The sequence below is a fragment of the Dasypus novemcinctus genome, chromosome 1, assembly GCF_030445035.2.
Source record: "Dasypus novemcinctus isolate mDasNov1 chromosome 1, mDasNov1.1.hap2, whole genome shotgun sequence".
NCBI lineage: Eukaryota > Metazoa > Chordata > Mammalia > Cingulata > Dasypodidae > Dasypus > Dasypus novemcinctus.
The window spans coordinates 150,624,385-150,642,589 of NC_080673.1; the positions used below are offsets into that span (position 1 = coordinate 150,624,385).

The 18,205-nt window shown below is 41.7% G+C and overlaps 2 protein-coding genes across 2 annotated transcripts in view; one reads left to right on the plus strand and one right to left on the minus strand.

Annotated features, from left to right (window-relative positions):
• IGFBP7 (insulin like growth factor binding protein 7) overlaps positions 1 to 16,335 on the plus strand; it is a 66,476-nt gene extending 50,141 nt beyond the window's left edge. The window contains exons 2-5 of the mRNA XM_023586179.2: positions 7,129 to 7,238; positions 14,151 to 14,267; positions 14,857 to 14,983; positions 16,070 to 16,335. Of these exons, the coding sequence (XP_023441947.2) occupies positions 7,129 to 7,238; positions 14,151 to 14,267; positions 14,857 to 14,983; positions 16,070 to 16,089 (374 nt within the window). The 3' untranslated portion in view covers positions 16,090 to 16,335. The remainder of the gene's footprint in view (positions 1 to 7,128; positions 7,239 to 14,150; positions 14,268 to 14,856; positions 14,984 to 16,069) is intronic.
• POLR2B (RNA polymerase II subunit B) overlaps positions 16,248 to 18,205 on the minus strand; it is a 57,719-nt gene continuing 55,761 nt past the window's right edge. The window contains exons 24-25 of the mRNA XM_004483866.3: positions 17,016 to 17,211; positions 16,248 to 16,527 (exon numbers count right to left, since the gene is read on the minus strand). Of these exons, the coding sequence (XP_004483923.1) occupies positions 16,438 to 16,527; positions 17,016 to 17,211 (286 nt within the window). The 3' untranslated portion in view covers positions 16,248 to 16,437. The remainder of the gene's footprint in view (positions 16,528 to 17,015; positions 17,212 to 18,205) is intronic.

Genomic DNA, 18,205 nt, shown 5'->3' on the forward strand with positions numbered 1-18,205 from the left:
AGTTAGAAGTTATTTGGTAAAGAGTCACTGAGCTGAGCTTCCTTCCTGAGGTTTTTCTGTAAAGAGATGGTAGAAGAGAACCATCAGGATTTGAATTGTCTGACAAATGTGCAATTAGGGATTATCATTAGTGGCAAAACTAGTCATAAGTGAAATATGTAAGATGATGGCTCCATAGTGGGGGGAGAGGAGAGCAGCGTCGTTGGATCTGCTCTCCTAGTAGCCGGGCCATGTTCACCATCTCTTCTCTTCCACACAAGGTTTGTCCACTTGATGTCCCTGGGGGTCACCATTAAGTTACTCCCTTACTTTCTCTCACCATGTATCACCACTCATCTTTCTATAATACAACTCTTTTCACCCTTTCCAAGAGTTTCTCCATTCCCTCTGTGTGTTTGAAGAGAATTTCCAGACCAGACATGAGGCAAAGAACCAGGCAGAGCTTGGTAAGTAGGTGACATAGTGGGTATTAACGCTGAACAAAGTAAGACGGCGGCCGAACCTTATGGATTCTTCCAATACAGGAAGTCAGGTTGAAGCCCATCTGCCTCCCAGAGGCCAGGTGGTCCCTTGGACAACAATCTAGTCATTTATTGATCTGATTTTCTTTGTTTCAAAACCTAAAGGCCATACTATGGGTCAGCCTTCTCCAATTTAGGTTTGTTCATTTAACTTGCGTTGTGTTCATGAATCAAACATTGGAAGGCATTTGAAATGGCCAAGGGTTTTTGCAAATATTATACAGCAAATTGGCCCTGATGGCCCTTCTCCTACCCATCATCCCAATGAGAGTAAGTGAATAATAGAGATTTTTATGGTATGAAAATCTTGTAGGATTCTAAGGATTGTCTAAGGTTGGACAAATGATTTATATACTGAGAATGGTCCAAATATTGACCCAACCCATTAACCTAAGATTTTATATGTATTTCAAGTGTTGGGAGAGAGAGAGAGAGAGGAACCCACAGCCTGATTGGTCCTGGTTTTGAACTTGAACGCCTTGGCAGTGGCTTTAATTCAAAGTATTCTTGGTACAAATGTTTTTAAAGAATTTTTGCTCCTCTTATAATGTTCTTCATGGAATAAGGAGGACTTTGTAGGGAGACTGCTATAGGGGATCCTCCCTCCATTCAGGGTTTAAATTTTAACACAATTAATGTCTAAATTATACCATGGATGTTGGTACAAGAATAGACACACAGGAAGCTACTTCCATTTTGGCTTCCTTTGCTGCAGCAAAACTTTGTTGTCCCAAATAAAATGCCAGTCTGAAGAAAAAAAAGAATAGACACATAGACAATTGGAATAGAATAGAGAGTCTAGAAATGTACCCACATCCATGTGGTCAACAGATTTTCCACAAAGACACCATACAATTCAATAGGAAAATGTATTGAAGCAATTGGATAGCCTTTTGGGAAGAAAATAAACATGAACCTTGGCCACTACAACACAACATACACAAAAAATAATTCAAGATGGATTACAAACCTAAATTGGAAAAGTTAAAACCATAAAGCTTGTGGAAGAAAGCATAGGTGAACTTTATAGCCTTGGTCTAGGCAAAACTTTCTTGAAACAGAACACAAAAAATATTATCCATAAATTTTTTTTTTGGATAAATTGTACTACCTCAAAATTAAGAACTTCTGTTTTAAAATTATGTCATAGGAAAAATCCATTGCATGTCTTCAAGATATTCAACAGAAAACCAGGCTGGAATTCCCCCCTGTGCATTCCAGGATCTGCCTCCTAAAAAAGATTCATGACCTGCTACCGTATATCAGGAGCTGGAAGCAGGTCAAGATACGTTGTATTTTGCATGGCAAAAGGCCCTCACATCCTCACAGTAAACATGTCTTGCATTCCTTGTGAGGTTTTGATGTGTGAGAGGCAGCTTTGTTCCCAAACCCCTCCAAATCTCTGAACACTGGTGTATATTCTTCTCAGAACAATTCCTTGATATCCCCTGAGCTTTGAGGTCGTCCAGCCAAGCCTGTGTGTGGGAAGGAGAACAGAGCAGCATGAGGGCCCTCAGAAAGGTGGGTGAAAGTACTTCAAAGTACAATCACATCCGGGAACGAGGTGTCTGAGCCCTTGGGGTCCCAGGGCGGGTCCCTGCGGAAGCCCGGGAGGGAGTGAAGCCTAGCCCAGCCCTTGGCAGGGTCTTGCGCTGGTGCACCCAGACGAGGAAATGTCTGAGACAGAGCTAGAAACAAACACACACAAATACAGCTCGGTCTGCTCACCACATCCACGTTTCGGAGAGAAAAGGCCAGACCCCTGACCAAGATATATGCTTCCTATTTGGACGTATGGTGTGGAGGAAAGGAAACATGAAATTATATTTAGAGCTTTCAAAACTTTGATTGTTTTGCACATTCTTAAGAAGGGAAAAAATAAAAATACCCCCAAGGGATTTTTTGAAAAATCAGCTTCTGATACTTTAGATGAGTGGGAAAGTCTTACAGGCTGGGGTCATTTCCTTTCTGTTACAAGAAATTAACAGTGTGCTGGAAATAGCCTCTTGCTAAAGGGGGGACTTCTTGTCCTTGGAATGCTGATGATGCCAGAAAACTTTCCAGGCCTGAAGGGGAGGTTGTCCCTTTCCCAGGACTCTGATGCAAGATGACCCTGCTGCAGTAGATATTTTAGTTGGCTGGAAGACCCAAGGCAGCAGAGAGCTGAAATTCAGAAGGAATAATTAACTCACCCGTTCAAGAGACCATTGTTAAGCATCTGGAACAGCCGCTGTCACCCGCAGGGAACTCAGGCTCCCAGCTACCCTGCCACTCCTCTGTGGATTGTTCCAAGTCTCTCGGCCCCTGGTGGCTGAGACCTGGCATTTAGAACGAGCAGAACTGCCATCCACTAAAAAGTAGCTGCTAATGAAAGATGTTAGTAATGGGGGAAAATGTGGAAGGGGGAGGGGAACCCCCCTGTATTTTTGATGTAACATTTTTATCATCTAAAGCTGCTTTAAAGATTAAAACAATTAACTAAAAAAAAACAGTAGTTGCACACATCTCTTCTACCACAGATGTTGTTGAGCTGGCCCCCAGGAGAAAGGAGCAGTAAGAGCAAACATACTCTTTCAGTATCTGTAGTATCTGTTGACTTCAAAAGTGTTGTTTCAAAAGTGTTTCTGAGCCAGAAACCATCCAGGGGTTTATTTGCCTTGGCTCAGGGTAATGTGTAAAGGATTGAAATCCTGAAACTTTCCCGAAATACCTTACTTGGGCATTAGTCATCCCTTGATTGATTAGAGCAGGGATCAACAAGCTTTTTCTGTAAAGGACCAGATAGCAAATATATTTTGGTCAGATAGTATTGGTAGCAACTACTCAGCTCTGCCCTTGTGGCACAAAAGCAGCCATAGACATTTCATAAGCAAATGGGCAAGGCTGTGTTCCAAAATACTTTATTTTATGGACAGTGGAACTTAAACTTCTTATGATTTTCATGTCATGAAATAATATCTTCTTTTAATTTTTTTTCAACCTTTTAAAAACATAAAAACCCTGGGAGTGGATGTAGCTCAGTGGTCAAGTGCCTGTTTCCCACATATGAGGTTCCAGATTCCCAGTGTCTGCTAGAAAAAAAAAATTCTTAACTTTCTGGCCATATAAAATCAGGTGGCACTCAGCTAACATGGAGATGAAGAATGTCAACCACCACACCATGGAGCCTAGAGTGTCTACAACTGAAAGCAGGAGGATTGCATCCAGTATCCATGTGGAATCTAAGCCCCCTCTTGACATAGATGTGCAATGGACACACCCAATCCAATGTCCACAGAGAAAATGTGGCATTGGTGTGGGAAAAGTGGCCATGGTGGCTGCTGGGTGCGGGGAATGGGAGGAAGAGATGAGATGTGGAGGCGTTTTCAGGACTTGGAGTTGTCCTGGGTGGTGCTTCACGGACAATTACGGGACATTGTAGATCCCCCCAGGGCCCACTGGATGGAACGTGGAGAGTATGGGCTATGATGTGGACCATTGTCCATGAGGTGCAGCGATGCCCAGAGATGAACTTACCAGGTGCAATGGATGTGTCACGATGATGGGAGAGAGTGTTGCTGTGGGGGGAGTGGGGGGTGGGTGCGGTGGGGTTGAATGGGACTTCATATTTTTTGAATGTAATATTTTTTAAAAAATGAATATAAATAAATAAATAAAAATAAAATCAGGTGGCAGACCAAATCTGGCCATAAAGTGCCATCCCAAGACCAGAGACAGTTACACATCTTCAGTAACAAAAACAGATGAATGGATAAACAAATGTGGTAGACATATTCAGTGGCATATTAGCCATAAAAAAAGGAATGACATTTTAACACATGCACCAACATAGATGATCCATGAAGGCAATGTGTTGAATGAAATAAGCCAGACCCAAAAGCACAAATATTTTATGATTTCACTGATATGAAATAACTAGAATATGCAGATTCATAGAGACAGAAAGTAGATTACAGGTTACCAGGGGCAGGGGTGAGGGTAGAGAATGGGAGTTAATCTGTAATGTGTACAGTTTCTGTTTGGGGTGATAGAAAAGTTTTGGTAATGGTTGGTGGTGATGATAACATGACACTGCGAATATGATGAATGTCACTGAATTGTATAATGGAAAGTAGTTTTAAGTGGATTATTTGTTACCACAATTTAAAACCAATAGCTTCTTTTTTCTGTGGATCGCATGTACCTGAAGAGAACTGGTGGACTCTAACAGTCTGGGATCAGAATATAGTGGCTCCAAAGATGAATCTCATGACAGGGGTCTGTGGCAGGTGGCAAAAATGATGTCCACAGTGAAGAGATGGGAGTAGCCAACGTTCACGGGCACCAGCCCCTGCTGCCCAGAAACAAGTTCTGGGCATACCTGGACCCTGTGAGACCAGTAAAATGTCCAGAGGACAGTCACTGAGCCAAATGTGCTCTGGCCGCCACACCCATACAAACTTCCTCTCTTGTCCAGATTCAAGGAAGGCAAAGGGTGACCGTCATAGGGAGAGGAATCTATCTGTTATGTGTGGGATGCACGCCGATGACACTGATTCTACATAAGGACCTTCTTACCTGAGGGAGATGTGAGAGAAAAGGCCTAGGGATGTGTTTTGGAATCAGGGAGAGGAGTGAGGTGTCTTCGTGGCCTCTCCTCGACTGGTCCCATGCCTGGTAACTTGACTGCTGCCCTCCCCGCCACCGCCAACAGCCTCTGCCAGGATTCTGGACCCAGAGAACCCTGGAAGAGTCCTATTCCTGGGGGCTCTGCTCACACACAGGAGACCTCTAACTGCCTTTCTTTTACCTGCTGCCTCCCCCAAGCTGTTCTGGGAAGGACTTTTCCACCATCTTCCTCGATAACCAGTCTACCTCTCTTCACTCCCTTCAGTCCCCCAGGGCACATGGCACTCCATGTTTTTCTTCTGGAAGAAAGTTACCATTCCCTCCTTAACACCACTGACTTGTCCATGTTAGATTCTGAGGCAGGGACCTCTGTCTTTGCTGGGTGCTCGCACATTTTCAAATATCTTCATAGATTTTTTTTTTTCTTTCATTATCCAAGTAAGAGTTGGTTGTTGCCCTTTCCCCAAAACAGAAATACTAGTCAACAAAAAAATAGACATTTTGGAACTAAAATTTCATTCTATTAAAGGAAAAGTCCCCAATGATGCAAAACAGCTGGTGAATTAAAACTCCTTTGAGGAAAGCAGATGTGGCTCAACCAGTTGGGCACCCACCTACCACATGGGAGGTCTCGGGTTCAGGTCCCAGTGCCTCCTAAAAGAAGATGAGCAGATGTCACTGCAATGAGCAGGTACCACATGTCAGCAGATGCCTCACCCTGCAGAGAGCAGATGTGGCTCAGGCCGTGGGTGCTCACCTCTCATGTGGGAGGTCCCGAGTTAGGTTCCCAATACCTCCTGGAGAAGGAGAACAAACAATGAGCAGGCAGATGAGAAAACCATCTGGGGGAGAGAGGGATAAATAAAATTAAAGTAAATAAATCATTTTTTTTTAGAACTCATTTTTGTGTGTGATCTATGTATCTTTAAAAAAAAAAGATAATTTTTAAAAGTATAAAAAAAACTCATTTGAGGGAAGCAGATGTGGCTCAAGCAGTTGGGTGCCCACCTACCACATGGTAGGTACCTGGTTCAGTTCCCAGTGCCTCCTATAGAAGACAAGCAAGACAGTGAGCTGACGCAATGGGCTGTCATGGCAAGCTGACTCAACAAGATGACACACCAAGTGATGCAATGAGGAGACACAACAAGCAGGAGTGGAGGTGGCTCAAATGATTGAGTGCCTCCCTCCCGCATGGGAGGTCCCAGGTTCAATTCCTGATGCCGCCTAAAAAGAAGACGAGCACACACAGAGAGCACACAATGAACAGACACAGAAAGTAGACAGTGAAAACAAACAGTTGGGGGGAGGGGGAAGAAATAAATAAAATAAATCTTTAAAAAAAACACTTGAGCATGATTTTTTTTTTTTAAGATTTATTTTTATTTAATTCCTCTCCCCTCCCCCAGTTGTCTGTTTTTCTGTGTCTTTTTGCTGCGTCTTGTTTCTTTGTCCGCTTCTGTTGTCGTCAGCAGCACGGGAAGTGTGGGCGGCGCCATTCCTCGGCAGGCTGCTCCCTCCTTCGCGCTGGGCGGCTCTCCTTATGGGTGCACTCCTTGCGCGTGGGGCTCCCCTACGCGGGGGACACCCCTGTGTGGCACGGCACTCCTTGCGCGCATCAGCACTGCACATGGGCCAGCTGCACACGGGTCAAGGAGGCCCGGGGCTTGAACCGCGGACCTCCCATGTGGTAGACGGACGCCCTAACCACTGGGCCAAAGTTGGTTTCCCTGAGCATGATTTAGGGGAGAAGTAAATTTTATAAATAACAGGTTTTTCTTCCTAACTGTTTTTGTTCATTTAGATTATGCATTCCCAAGGCAGGGCTTAAAATCATGCTGGTATCAGGGAGGGATGCCAGTCTGGTCTTCAAAATTGCTTCAGATAATCCACAGAAGGGATGACCTTATAAAAGTCATCAAGTATTTCCTTCCTAGGAGGCTGACTAATGTTGAAGACTGTTTAAAAGACATATTTGGCTTTGTACCCTCTCTTGTAGGCCCTTCCATTGTGACGCCCCCCAAGGACATCTGGAATGTTACGGGAGCCCAGGTGTACTTAAGCTGCGAGGTCATCGGAATCCCAACCCCTGTCCTCATCTGGAACAAGGTCAGTGGTGTAAGTCTCCTTTGGACTGCACAAGGAGGGCAGTAACCTCACAACCGCCTCCTGCCCCACCGCCTGCCGCTCCTCACAGGCGAAGCGTTTCGGCAGGCCCGCACACACCGCCCTGATCCAGCCGGTGTTTTGGCTGACCTACAAAGTAGTCCCTGCCCCGCTTTGCTGGTAGTGGGGCCCTAACAGAGAACTCTGAAACTGGAAGAACTATAGTACTGAACACCCAAACCCAGCCTCTGAGAGTGTGCGCTTGTGTACCTGTGTGCAAGTGTGTGTGAGTGTGTGTCCCTGGTGGAGACGGTACAGCACGCATTCCTCAGCCAGGCTGGCTGACTTCTGAACCAGGGTTTCTCAGTACTGTTGACATTTTGGGCCAGACAATTCTTGGATGTATTGGGCTGTACTGTACATTGTACCATGTTTTGCAGCACCCCTGACCTCTACCCTTGGATGCCAGTGGTGCCCACCCCCTAGTTGTGACAGCCCAAGATGTCTTCAGACATTGCCAAATGTCCCTGGAGAAAACTAACCCCAAAGAGAGAACCACTGTCCTAAGCCTCAGTTTCTAACTATACCATAAAAGTGGCTTATAGTGCAGTGCAGGTAAAATCACTTGGCTTATTGCCATACGCATAGTTACCGTTCCTGGAAATTTTTTCCTTTGGAGTGGCAGTATCTTACAGCATTATCTTCACATTTGAAGGACAACGTGTTCTCAGCATGTCTGTAGAAAGGAAAAGGAAACACTCATTTGCCAGATCAAATAATACTTCACAAATATAACGTACATTCTTTTACATATTTGCGCTTTTTTCTACATTTTGACTTTTTTAAGCCCCACAGCAATCCTGTGACATAAAAATCATCAAACTCATGCTACCAAAAAGGAAACCTAGTTTAAGTCAAATGGAGTAATCAGACACATCTTTTTAGCTAGATTACTTCAGAATAGATGATGGTCATTGCTGATTATTTTGTTTGCTCGGTGTCTGACCACAGGAGCAACTTCTGGAACTCTGGAATGTTGGCCCCTCTAGTCAGAACTCTTTCTTGCAAGTTGTAGAAACTCACTTCAAACTAGCTGAGACAAAAGAAGAAAAAAAAAAAGGGATGGTTCCCTTCTCAAGGACAGCTAGATCCAGGTACACAATTTCTTCAACACTAACTCTAGCTCAGAAAGCTTCCTCTATACTGGCAGCAACTTGGATGAACCTCAGAGTAATCATGTTGAGTGAAACAAGTCAGGACAAAATATCGTATGATGTCACTGATATGAAATAACTAGACTATACAAATTCACAGCCAGTAATCTGTATACAGTCTATCAGGGGTGAGGCTTGGGAATGGGGAGTTAATACTAAGCAGTACAGGGTTTCTGTTTAACATGATAGAAAAGTGTTGGCAATGGATGGTGTTGACGATAGCACAACATTGTGAATGTGAATTTACACCACTGAATTGTATACTTGAAAGTGGTTAAAGTAGGAAATTTTACGTTGTATATGGGTTACCACACACAAAAAAAAATTTTTTTTAGTAAAACCAGTATTGTACAACACAAAGAGTGACCCCTTATGTAAAATAGGGACTTCAGTTAATAATAAAAATATAACAATATTGATTCATCAATTGGAACAAATGTACCACACCAGTGCAAAATGCCAATAATGGGGAAAAACTGTAGGGGTGGGAGAGGGGAGTACATAGGAAATCTACTTTCTACATGATTTTTCTATAAACTTAGAACTGTTCTAAAAAAATAAATTTAAAAACAGAGAAAGCAAGCAAGCTTCCTCCACACAGTGGGTGATACTGACACGGGCAGCGCCAAGCTCACATTATTACATTATTATTACAGCTTAAAAAGACCCCAGGGGAAAGAAAGGGCTTCCCCTCTCCCTGCTGCAATTTAAAAGTCCCACTGAAGGACTCTGTCCCAGGTTGGATCACCTGTCATCCTCTGGCTCCCCCATGTGGCCAGAGGGCTTGGGTCCCTGAGCTTGCCACCCCCACTGGAACCTCCTGGTTGAAGACTACCAGAAAATGCCTGCAGGTGGGGTGGGCAGAGGCAACACAGAGGTACCACAGCCTTAGGAGCTGAAACTTCTGTAAAAGGCTGCAGTGAAGGGCCAAATGCACCCCCGGGTAGGAGTGGAGAGGTTCCTCTTCAACTTTTTTTTTTTTTTTTTTCAGTTTTTTTTTTTTAATTGACTTTGTAATAATATTACATTAAAAATATATATATATATGAGGTCCCATTCATCCCCACCACCCCCACCCCACCTCTCCCCCCCCAGCAACACTCATTCCCATCATCATGACACATCCATTGCATTTGGTAAGTACATCTTTGGGCACCTCTGCACCTCATGGTCAATGGTCCACATCATGGCCCATACTCTCCCCCATTCCATCCAGTGGGCCCTGTGAGGATTTACAATGTCCAGTGATTGCCCCTGAAGCACCATCCAGGGCAGCTCCATGTCCCAAAGACGCCTCCACCTCTCATCTCTTCCTGCCTTTCCCCATACCCATCAGCCACCATGTCCACTTTGGGCGATCTGGCTGCGACATCTGTCACCCCATTGATCGCCAGGGTTGATTCGGCTGATCTGGCTGGCTAGGCGGGTGTCCCCTTCCTCCCTCACCGCTCCATGTGTGTCCCTCCCGAAGCTGCGCACTCGGTCGAAGAGGACGACCTTCCCCGCTAGAGGAGGACCGTTCTTCGGTCAAGGGTATACGAGTAGCTGCGCTCCCCTGCTAGAACCTCCAAACAAGCTCTCAAGGTCCTCTTCAACTTTAAGGCGGAAGCTGCTGATGGCTGCTCATTGCTTATTTGGAGGACAGTGGTTTATTCAGGGGGTGGAGAGGCAGAGGAGCAACATTTCCAAGGAATACTCATAAAAAGTTCTGCTGCAGTTCTCTAGGGATACTTACACAATGAGAAGCCAGGGTGAGCAAAGTGTCCAAGGGCATGTGACCTTACTAACAAATCTTGGCAGAGAAGAATTTCTTCGGTCCTTGCTCTGCCCCACTCCAAGTAAAGTACACACATCCCAAGGGGATAAATCTGCTTCAGGAATCTTGTCCTATAAGCTTTGGGACATAGCCCTCGCTGAGGATTTGTCCTTAGGGCATTTCAAAAGCACCATGACTAAATACCGTCAACTCTGTGGCTCTAGTTGGGGGCTAGAGGGAGGAAGGACTGAAAAAAGAAAGAAATTTTCAAGACACCAGAAAGAAGCAAAAACTCAACTGCTGTGCTTTGTGGATTTGCCTCTGCTTTCATGATGTGATTTGCCACATGGACAAATCCATGACCCATTGGTGAGTCTTAAAATCACAACCACCATTTTCTTTTAAGGAAAAAGAGTAAAGTATAAGATATCTTAAGAATCACATCATTTCATAAAATTCGTTTGAATATTCCAGACACAATGCCATGTCAAAAAACTAGGCAAGGGAAGAGGGCTTGGCCCAGTGGTTAGGACATCCATCTACCACATGGGAGATCCACAGTTCAAACCCCAGGCCTCCTTGACCCGTGTGGAGCTGGCCCATGCGCAGTGCTGATGCGCACAAGGAGTGCCATGCCATGCAGGGGTGTCCCCACGTAAGCGAGCCCCACACGCAAGGAGTGTGCCCCATAAGGAGAGCCGCCCAGTGTGAAAGAAAGGGCAGCCTGCCCAGGAATGGCGCCACACACACGGAGAGCTGACACAGCAAGATGACGCAACAAGAAGAAACAGATTCCTGTGCCACTGACAACAACAGAAGCGGACAAAGAAGAACACGCAGCAAATAGACACAGAGAACAGACAACTGGGGGGTGGGTGGAGAGGAAGGGGAGAGAAATAAATTTTAAAAATAAATAAAATCTTTAAAAAAAAAAAAAAAACTAGGCAAGTCACTGACCTAAATAAACAGCCATTTGTTTTCTCCACTCTGCTTGTAGCCAAACTTCTAAGAACACAGACTTGTATTTAAGATTACATACTGTTCAAATCCAATTTAAGCATATAAATTTTAAATATATAAATGAATATTAGAATCCCAACTTGTTAAACAGAGCAACTGAGGTTCAAAGAGAGTAGCATGTCTTTCTTGCTCAAGGGCTCTTAGCAATAGCAGAACTAATAGGGGACACCCTCTGCTACTCTCCAGACACTTCAGGCCACGATTCTTGCACTGGACACAGGCTGGCGAGTTGCCTGCATTTTCCTTATCAGTAGTTGTTACTGTGCTGATGTTAACAGGTCCCTTACCTTTTCAGCAAACCCCTAGTCTATGAAGATTCCAGGCGCAATATTTTTAAATGGAGAAAGGAACTGAAATAGACATGTTAAACTTAACCCTGTTAGTCAAAGATGATGCTTACAGGGAAGACAAAACACTTAGAATTCCTACCAAGCACTTGGATGTTTCTTTTCCTGCCTGCCTGAACATTCCTTCAAAATTAGGCCTTTCAGAACCTTTAAGGTAGGAGTTGGCCTTATCACACGTGGTTTGCTGAGCCTCAGCCCCATCAGCTGTTTGGAATGGGGTGTGTTTGAAGCTTAGATAATACTTAATAACAGGAAATGGTGGGAGTGGGCCTAGAGCACATGTGGGAGAAACCACACTAAGAGTGCATTCTAAAAAAAATTACACATCCTGATCTACTCTTTTTTGACTCAAGATTTGCTTTATTATATAAGAAAACGAAAAGGAATCTACCTTTTGGGGATTGCAAATCCTTTTTCCAAATTACAAAGGTAATATCAATAAATACCGCCGTGCCTCTTAAAGGAGGCCTGAGATGGAATAAACAAAATACTTCATGTATCCTTTGATTTTTAAAAAAGCTACCATTATCAAAAAGCCTTGAAATATTTGTAACATTGACTCAGCAACACATCTAGAAATTTATGCCAAATGTATATGTACAGGGGAGTTACAAGTAAATTTTATTCTTCTGTATATTTTTGTTTATCTTCCAAAGTTTATATAATGAACACAGTTTGCCCTTTAAACTGAAGGAAAAAATTAGAATGGTATTCACCATTGGCCTCTAACCAAGGAAACTGAATTTCTTCTTAACCCATCTGTCTTCACCCCCCCACACCCTTGTTATTTGCACTTGCTGTCTGCTCTGTGTCCATTCGCTGTGTGTGTTCCTTTCCCTGTCTGTTTTCTTTCTCTCATCTTTCTCTTTAGAAGGCACCAGGAACCGATTCCAGGACCTCTGGTGTGGGAAAGAGGCACTCAATTGCTTGAGCCACCTCATCTCCATGGTCTGCTGCATCTGTCTCTCTTCTGCGTGTCCCTTTGTTGCATCATCTTGCTTCACCAGCTGTCCAAGGCACAGTCCACCAGCTCTCCATGGCACGGGCCAGTTTGCCTTCGCCCCGGGGATCGAACCCAGGGCCTCCCATATGGTAGAAGGAGCCCAGTCACTTGAGCCACATCCACATCCCTTAACCCATCCTTCTTAATCTTGTGACATGCACAGGGCTTAGCACCAAGTATTGTCATAAGAGACCAATGACAGCAGCCTATACCTGACAGGGATTTTGCTCTCAGGTCTTCAGTAAATTATTTGATTAATCCTTAGCCTTCAAGAACAAAGTAATGGTATTGTCTTTGGAATCAAACCACTACTTCCCATAGATGAAGCTACTGAGGAAGAGCCCCTGGATTTGCGCTCCCACTCAAAGTTCCAAGCATCAAACCTAGCACTGAGTGACACAGCTTGTCAGAATCAAAAAGGCAAGTTTAAAAAAAGGCCTAACACTTAGAAGGGCATGAGTAGACAAAACCAGGAAAGTATGGTGATGTGTATCCCCCAAGAATGCAGAAAACAATATTAATTTAAAATGTATAAGCTTATAGGGAAAGTGGCAGGAAGAAATGAGATGAGCTATATTTTAAAAGTGCTCAGGAAAAGATAATACATGGTGGATAAACAAAATGTGGTATATAGATATGATGGGATACCATGCTCCTCTGGGAAGAAAGGAAATTGGGACACATATGTTAACATGGATGAACCTTGAAGACATTATGCTAAGTGAAATAAGCCAGACATAAAAGGACAAATAGTACATGGTCTCACTAGTATGAACTAAATATGAAAAATAAATGCATGGAGTTAAAACCTAGACTATAGGTTATTATGAAATAAGAGGAGGGCTGAGAAGGGGTATTGATATTTGATGTCTATAGAAGTTTTAATAACTTGACTGTAAAAGTGTAGAAATGGATAGAGTTGATAACACATTATAGTGAGTAGGGCTAACACAGCTGATTTATAAATGGGATTGTCCCTGAAAAGGGTAGTCTAGGGATTAAATATCAGTTCAAAGAAAGCTAGAGAATAATCTAGGAACTGAATAACACAGTGAACCCAGAGATGAATGAGAATGGTGATTAAGAGTATAAATACAAAACTGTCTTTCTATGAACAAAAACAAAGGTACATCACTATTGCAAGGTGATGAGGATGTGAAGCATGGGAAAAATACAATTAATGTAACCTATGGACTGTAGTCAACAGTAATACTGTAATATTCTTCCATCAATGCCAAAGATGTACTGTGCTAATAATAAGGGGTATGGAAAAAATATACCAAATGTATACCATAGACCATAGTTAGTGGTAATAGTCTGATGATGTTATCTCATCATCTGAAAACCAATGTTCCACAAAAATGTAGTGTATTGGTTGAGGGGTGTTGTATGGGAATTCCACACATGTGCATGACTGAGAGTTCACAACTTGAATAATTTAAAAAAATACATGAATAAATTGCTGAGTTTAATCCAATTAGAACATGTGCATCCTGTGCAGTTCTAGGAATGTGGCCACTTACAAGTTGATCATTCAGTGCACAAAACTGAGACTATTTCCTTTTGTTTTTGCAGGTAAGAAGGGGTCAATATGGCGTTCAAAGGACAGAACTCTTGCCTGGTGACCGAGACAACCTGGCCATTCAGACCCGAGGTGGCCCAGAAAAGCATGAAGTAACTGGTTGGGTGCTGGTGAGTACCAAGAGCTGTTGGAAATTTCATTCTGAAAATATTAGATACAAGCAGGCCTAGCACTGGTGCCCAATGTGCTGCCATCCTGAATGTATTTGTTCTTCCACATTTCTTTGAAACAGCCCTACAACGGGGTTGAAGCTCCTCCTTCAGAGTGAACTAAAGGAAGAACTGAGGTTTATTGGATGTTTTAGAAACAACCAGTGAATAAGCAGGAACTACATTTTTTCCCCAAGTGTTCATAAGTAGTTTATTTGACTTGGCATTTGATACTATGAGTCATATGCCCTATCACGGTCTCTCTCAAACACATATATGCACCTACCTACCAGTTTTTAACATACGATCAAAAGTTGTTTCTGACATTTCTCAGAATATGAATCCTCCAGCTGACCGAATACTGCAGCTCTATAAAGTCTGTTATCACAGGGCTTGAAGATCAAGTCTCTTAGAAGGACTTGAACTCCTTCTAGCAATACTTCACTATGAAATTTCCTCATCATCTTAGGAAACTTATGAAATAATGACCTAATTGAAGACCACCAGACCAGACCACCAGAGAGGAACTAAAGATCTTTTTCTTTCACAGGTATCTCCTCTAAGTAAGGAAGATGCTGGAGAATATGAGTGTCATGCATCCAATTCCCAAGGACAGGCTTCAGCATCAGCAAAAATTACAGTAGTCGATTCCTTACATGAAATACCAGTGAAAAAAGGTATGGAATAAATATCACAGCCATTTCAAAGACCAGTGCTCTTGCTTAATAAAGAACAGAACCAAGTATGAAAGTATCAGACATAGCTATTAATGAATTACTGTAATGTTAGCAGTCCACAGTGGCATTAAGGATGCCATCAAAAGCAGAGCACATAGATGACGTAATGCCATTAGATGTTTTCACCTGATCTTACAGTAATTACAATTCAAATTTCAAACTTGACTGGAATGACTTATGTTTCCTATAACTTTGTATCTACATAGCATTTTTCCTTTGTGTTGTAACTATTATATTAAATTCCCTTTTAAAAGGAAATGTGTGTGGGCAATTCTGGTCATTCACTCTGAACTTTTATAAGGAAAAGCCAAAAGGAAAAATATATTAGGAAGTACCCTATTCTGTTCCACCTCCACTTCACTGCCAAAAAGCTTCCTCTTAAGCACACATTTTGACCATGTCACAGCATTGCTACTTTACATTTATATAGTTCTATTAGACTGATGTCTGAATTGGCTTTCACTTAACCCTAAAATAAGAAAAACAGAATTTATTTTCAGCATTTGTTAAACCATTCCATTGTAAGGACCATTCAGCTATGACATAAAAAGAAAATACCAAGTAAAGATGTGTTTGCTCAGATTCTATTCAGCCAAGATGTGTAAAGCCAGGCAATGAAACAGCAGTTGCTAACAGCTTACTTAGGTGTCTGAGTCTCTGCTCTGCCACTAAGTATTCCTTCACTTTAAATGTTGAACAAGAGCTGAATGACACAGGAAAGTCACTTAACCTCTATGGATCTCAACTTGCTCATTTGTGAAATGTACTCTTCCAGATTTCTAAGATCCATCTCTTATGCCTTGACTAGTATAGCAAAATTGTCTCCCACAAATCTCGATCACAAAGCTCAGATTCCACAGAGCATTCAACTGTATCAACTTACACAGTTACTCATCTATCCTTTATCCCCACGTTTTAATATCTTCTTTGTTTGGAACACTAAATTAGGTGAAAATTAATTAAACTCAACCATGTCCATACATGTAACTAAATTTTACATTTTTTCTATTTTCTTTTTGTAAACAGGTGAAGGTGCCGAGCTATAAACCTGCAGAATGTATCGTTCTACATACATTAAAGTAGTCATAGAAAACTACAACCTCTGTTCTAGTCTAATAACCAGTTTCTTTTATTCCAATCCACTAACACATTAGTTATAGTCACTGGTTTTACAAAGAGATAAACAAAATAAAGACAATACATCAAGACTATCTAAAAAATTTTATTGTCTATTTACAAAAGAAAAGCATGCATACCATTAAACAATTAAATAAAATGCTTTTTCACGCAAAGCAGTACATATTTGTTTGTTTTTAAAGTCATTCTACAGAAACAAAACACAAAAGATATTTACAAATATCTTGTTGAGAATTTTTTTAATTTTTTTTAAGGTGCTAAACACTCATCATTCGGGGTGCAATACTCATTGACATGAGTTCTTGAAACAGCAGTTTGCATGCATAAGGCATTCTCACCAAAGAAATCTGAAAAGAAGAAACAAATAGTAACTAGTACCTTGTGAAGTGACCCAACTACTTTACCCCATGAAAAGGGAAGACTTGGCACTGTAGATGGTGAATAAATAAGTGAGCTGGTAACACTGATCCTATTCTCTTGGCCAATGGTTGTTTTCTCTTAACAGCCTTTGATAGTTTGCCATTTCTGCCAGATAATTTATATTCACCCTCCTCAACATTTAAGGAAGTTTAAGGAAGACTCACTGTTTAAAAACTCCTTGTACAAGGCTTATTTCAAAACATCTAACTGCTTAGAGAAATTGCCACACTTAAACTAGTTTTTAGAAAACTTTTATTTTTTATCATTTTTCTCATCTAACTAGAAATCTTTCACTGGCATATTATCAAAATTGTGAAAATGCCAATCTGTTTCACCACACTACTCAGCTGGGATGATTATACCAGCATGATTATATCCTGAACAAATACCAACTGCCAATGAAGTCCATACATACCTGAGTTTTATTCCGGCAGCCCCTGCATTCGTATGTATGAGTTCTGGTGTTAGCAATTGCCATTATTCCACAAAGATTGCAAACGTGAACCTGATATGGATCTGATGCCTCAAACAACCTTTCTCTTAAAAATTGGGCTGCTCCATGGGCAATCTGACAATCTCGTTCCATTTCTCCAAAACGCAAGCCACCATCACTGTTAAGGAGGAAACAACAGATTATTTTGTGCTTATTTTCTATCACAAGCACCACCTTAACTATGGGCAAAGGTAAAGCAGCATATTAGTAAGAAAGAAATCTAGGCTATTTAATACACACAATGCATCAAATATTCTTACATTAATGATATTACAAAAATATCATTGGTGACCTCTGGAAGATGCTAGAAAACCAGCTCATTATTTTGAAAATGGTAAGTAAAGGGAAAGATCAAGCATTTATCCTGCCTTTACTATATAAATTATGTCGTCAGGTAAGCAAACAGTTGTGGAGACATTTCTTTCTATAAACTATTCCAGTTAATAAATAAAAAAGGAATGATAAAATCTCACCGCGCAGAAATCACTGTTTAATTAAGGCCTTAGGCACTGATCATTAAAAGCTGCTAAAATCACAAAGAGACAAGCAGGTACTGGAAGTACACAATACCTCCTATGACGTATCACTACCAAAAAACTCAAATCTACATTTAATCACTATATCTAGTTAGATATTTATAAGAAAAATAGGGGACAAAAGATGTTATGAACAGCACAGGGATGCATTTAGCACACAATCCAAACTGTGAAACCCTCCAGGATAAACAATCCTGAGCAATTTCCTCGAAAAATAAATTGCAAGGGGAAATTTTAAAAATAAGTAAAGTTGAAGGAAAACATATAGACTTTTTTTTAAGGGAGATATAAAATGTGATAACCAGGGAAATTTGAACACTGGCTATTTAATATAATATTAATGAATTACGATGGTACTATGGTTAGGATTTTACTTTATTTTGGAGCAGTTATTTTCAAAGTGTGGTCTGTGGACCCCATGAGGACCAAAACAGTTTTTTTAATATTACCAACACAGTATTTGTCTGTTTCACTGTGTTGACATTTGCTCTGTTGGTGCAAAAGTGACTGAATAAAACAGCTGACACCTTAGCACAAATCAAGGCAGGAGAACCAAGCTTAACTAGTAGTCAGTCT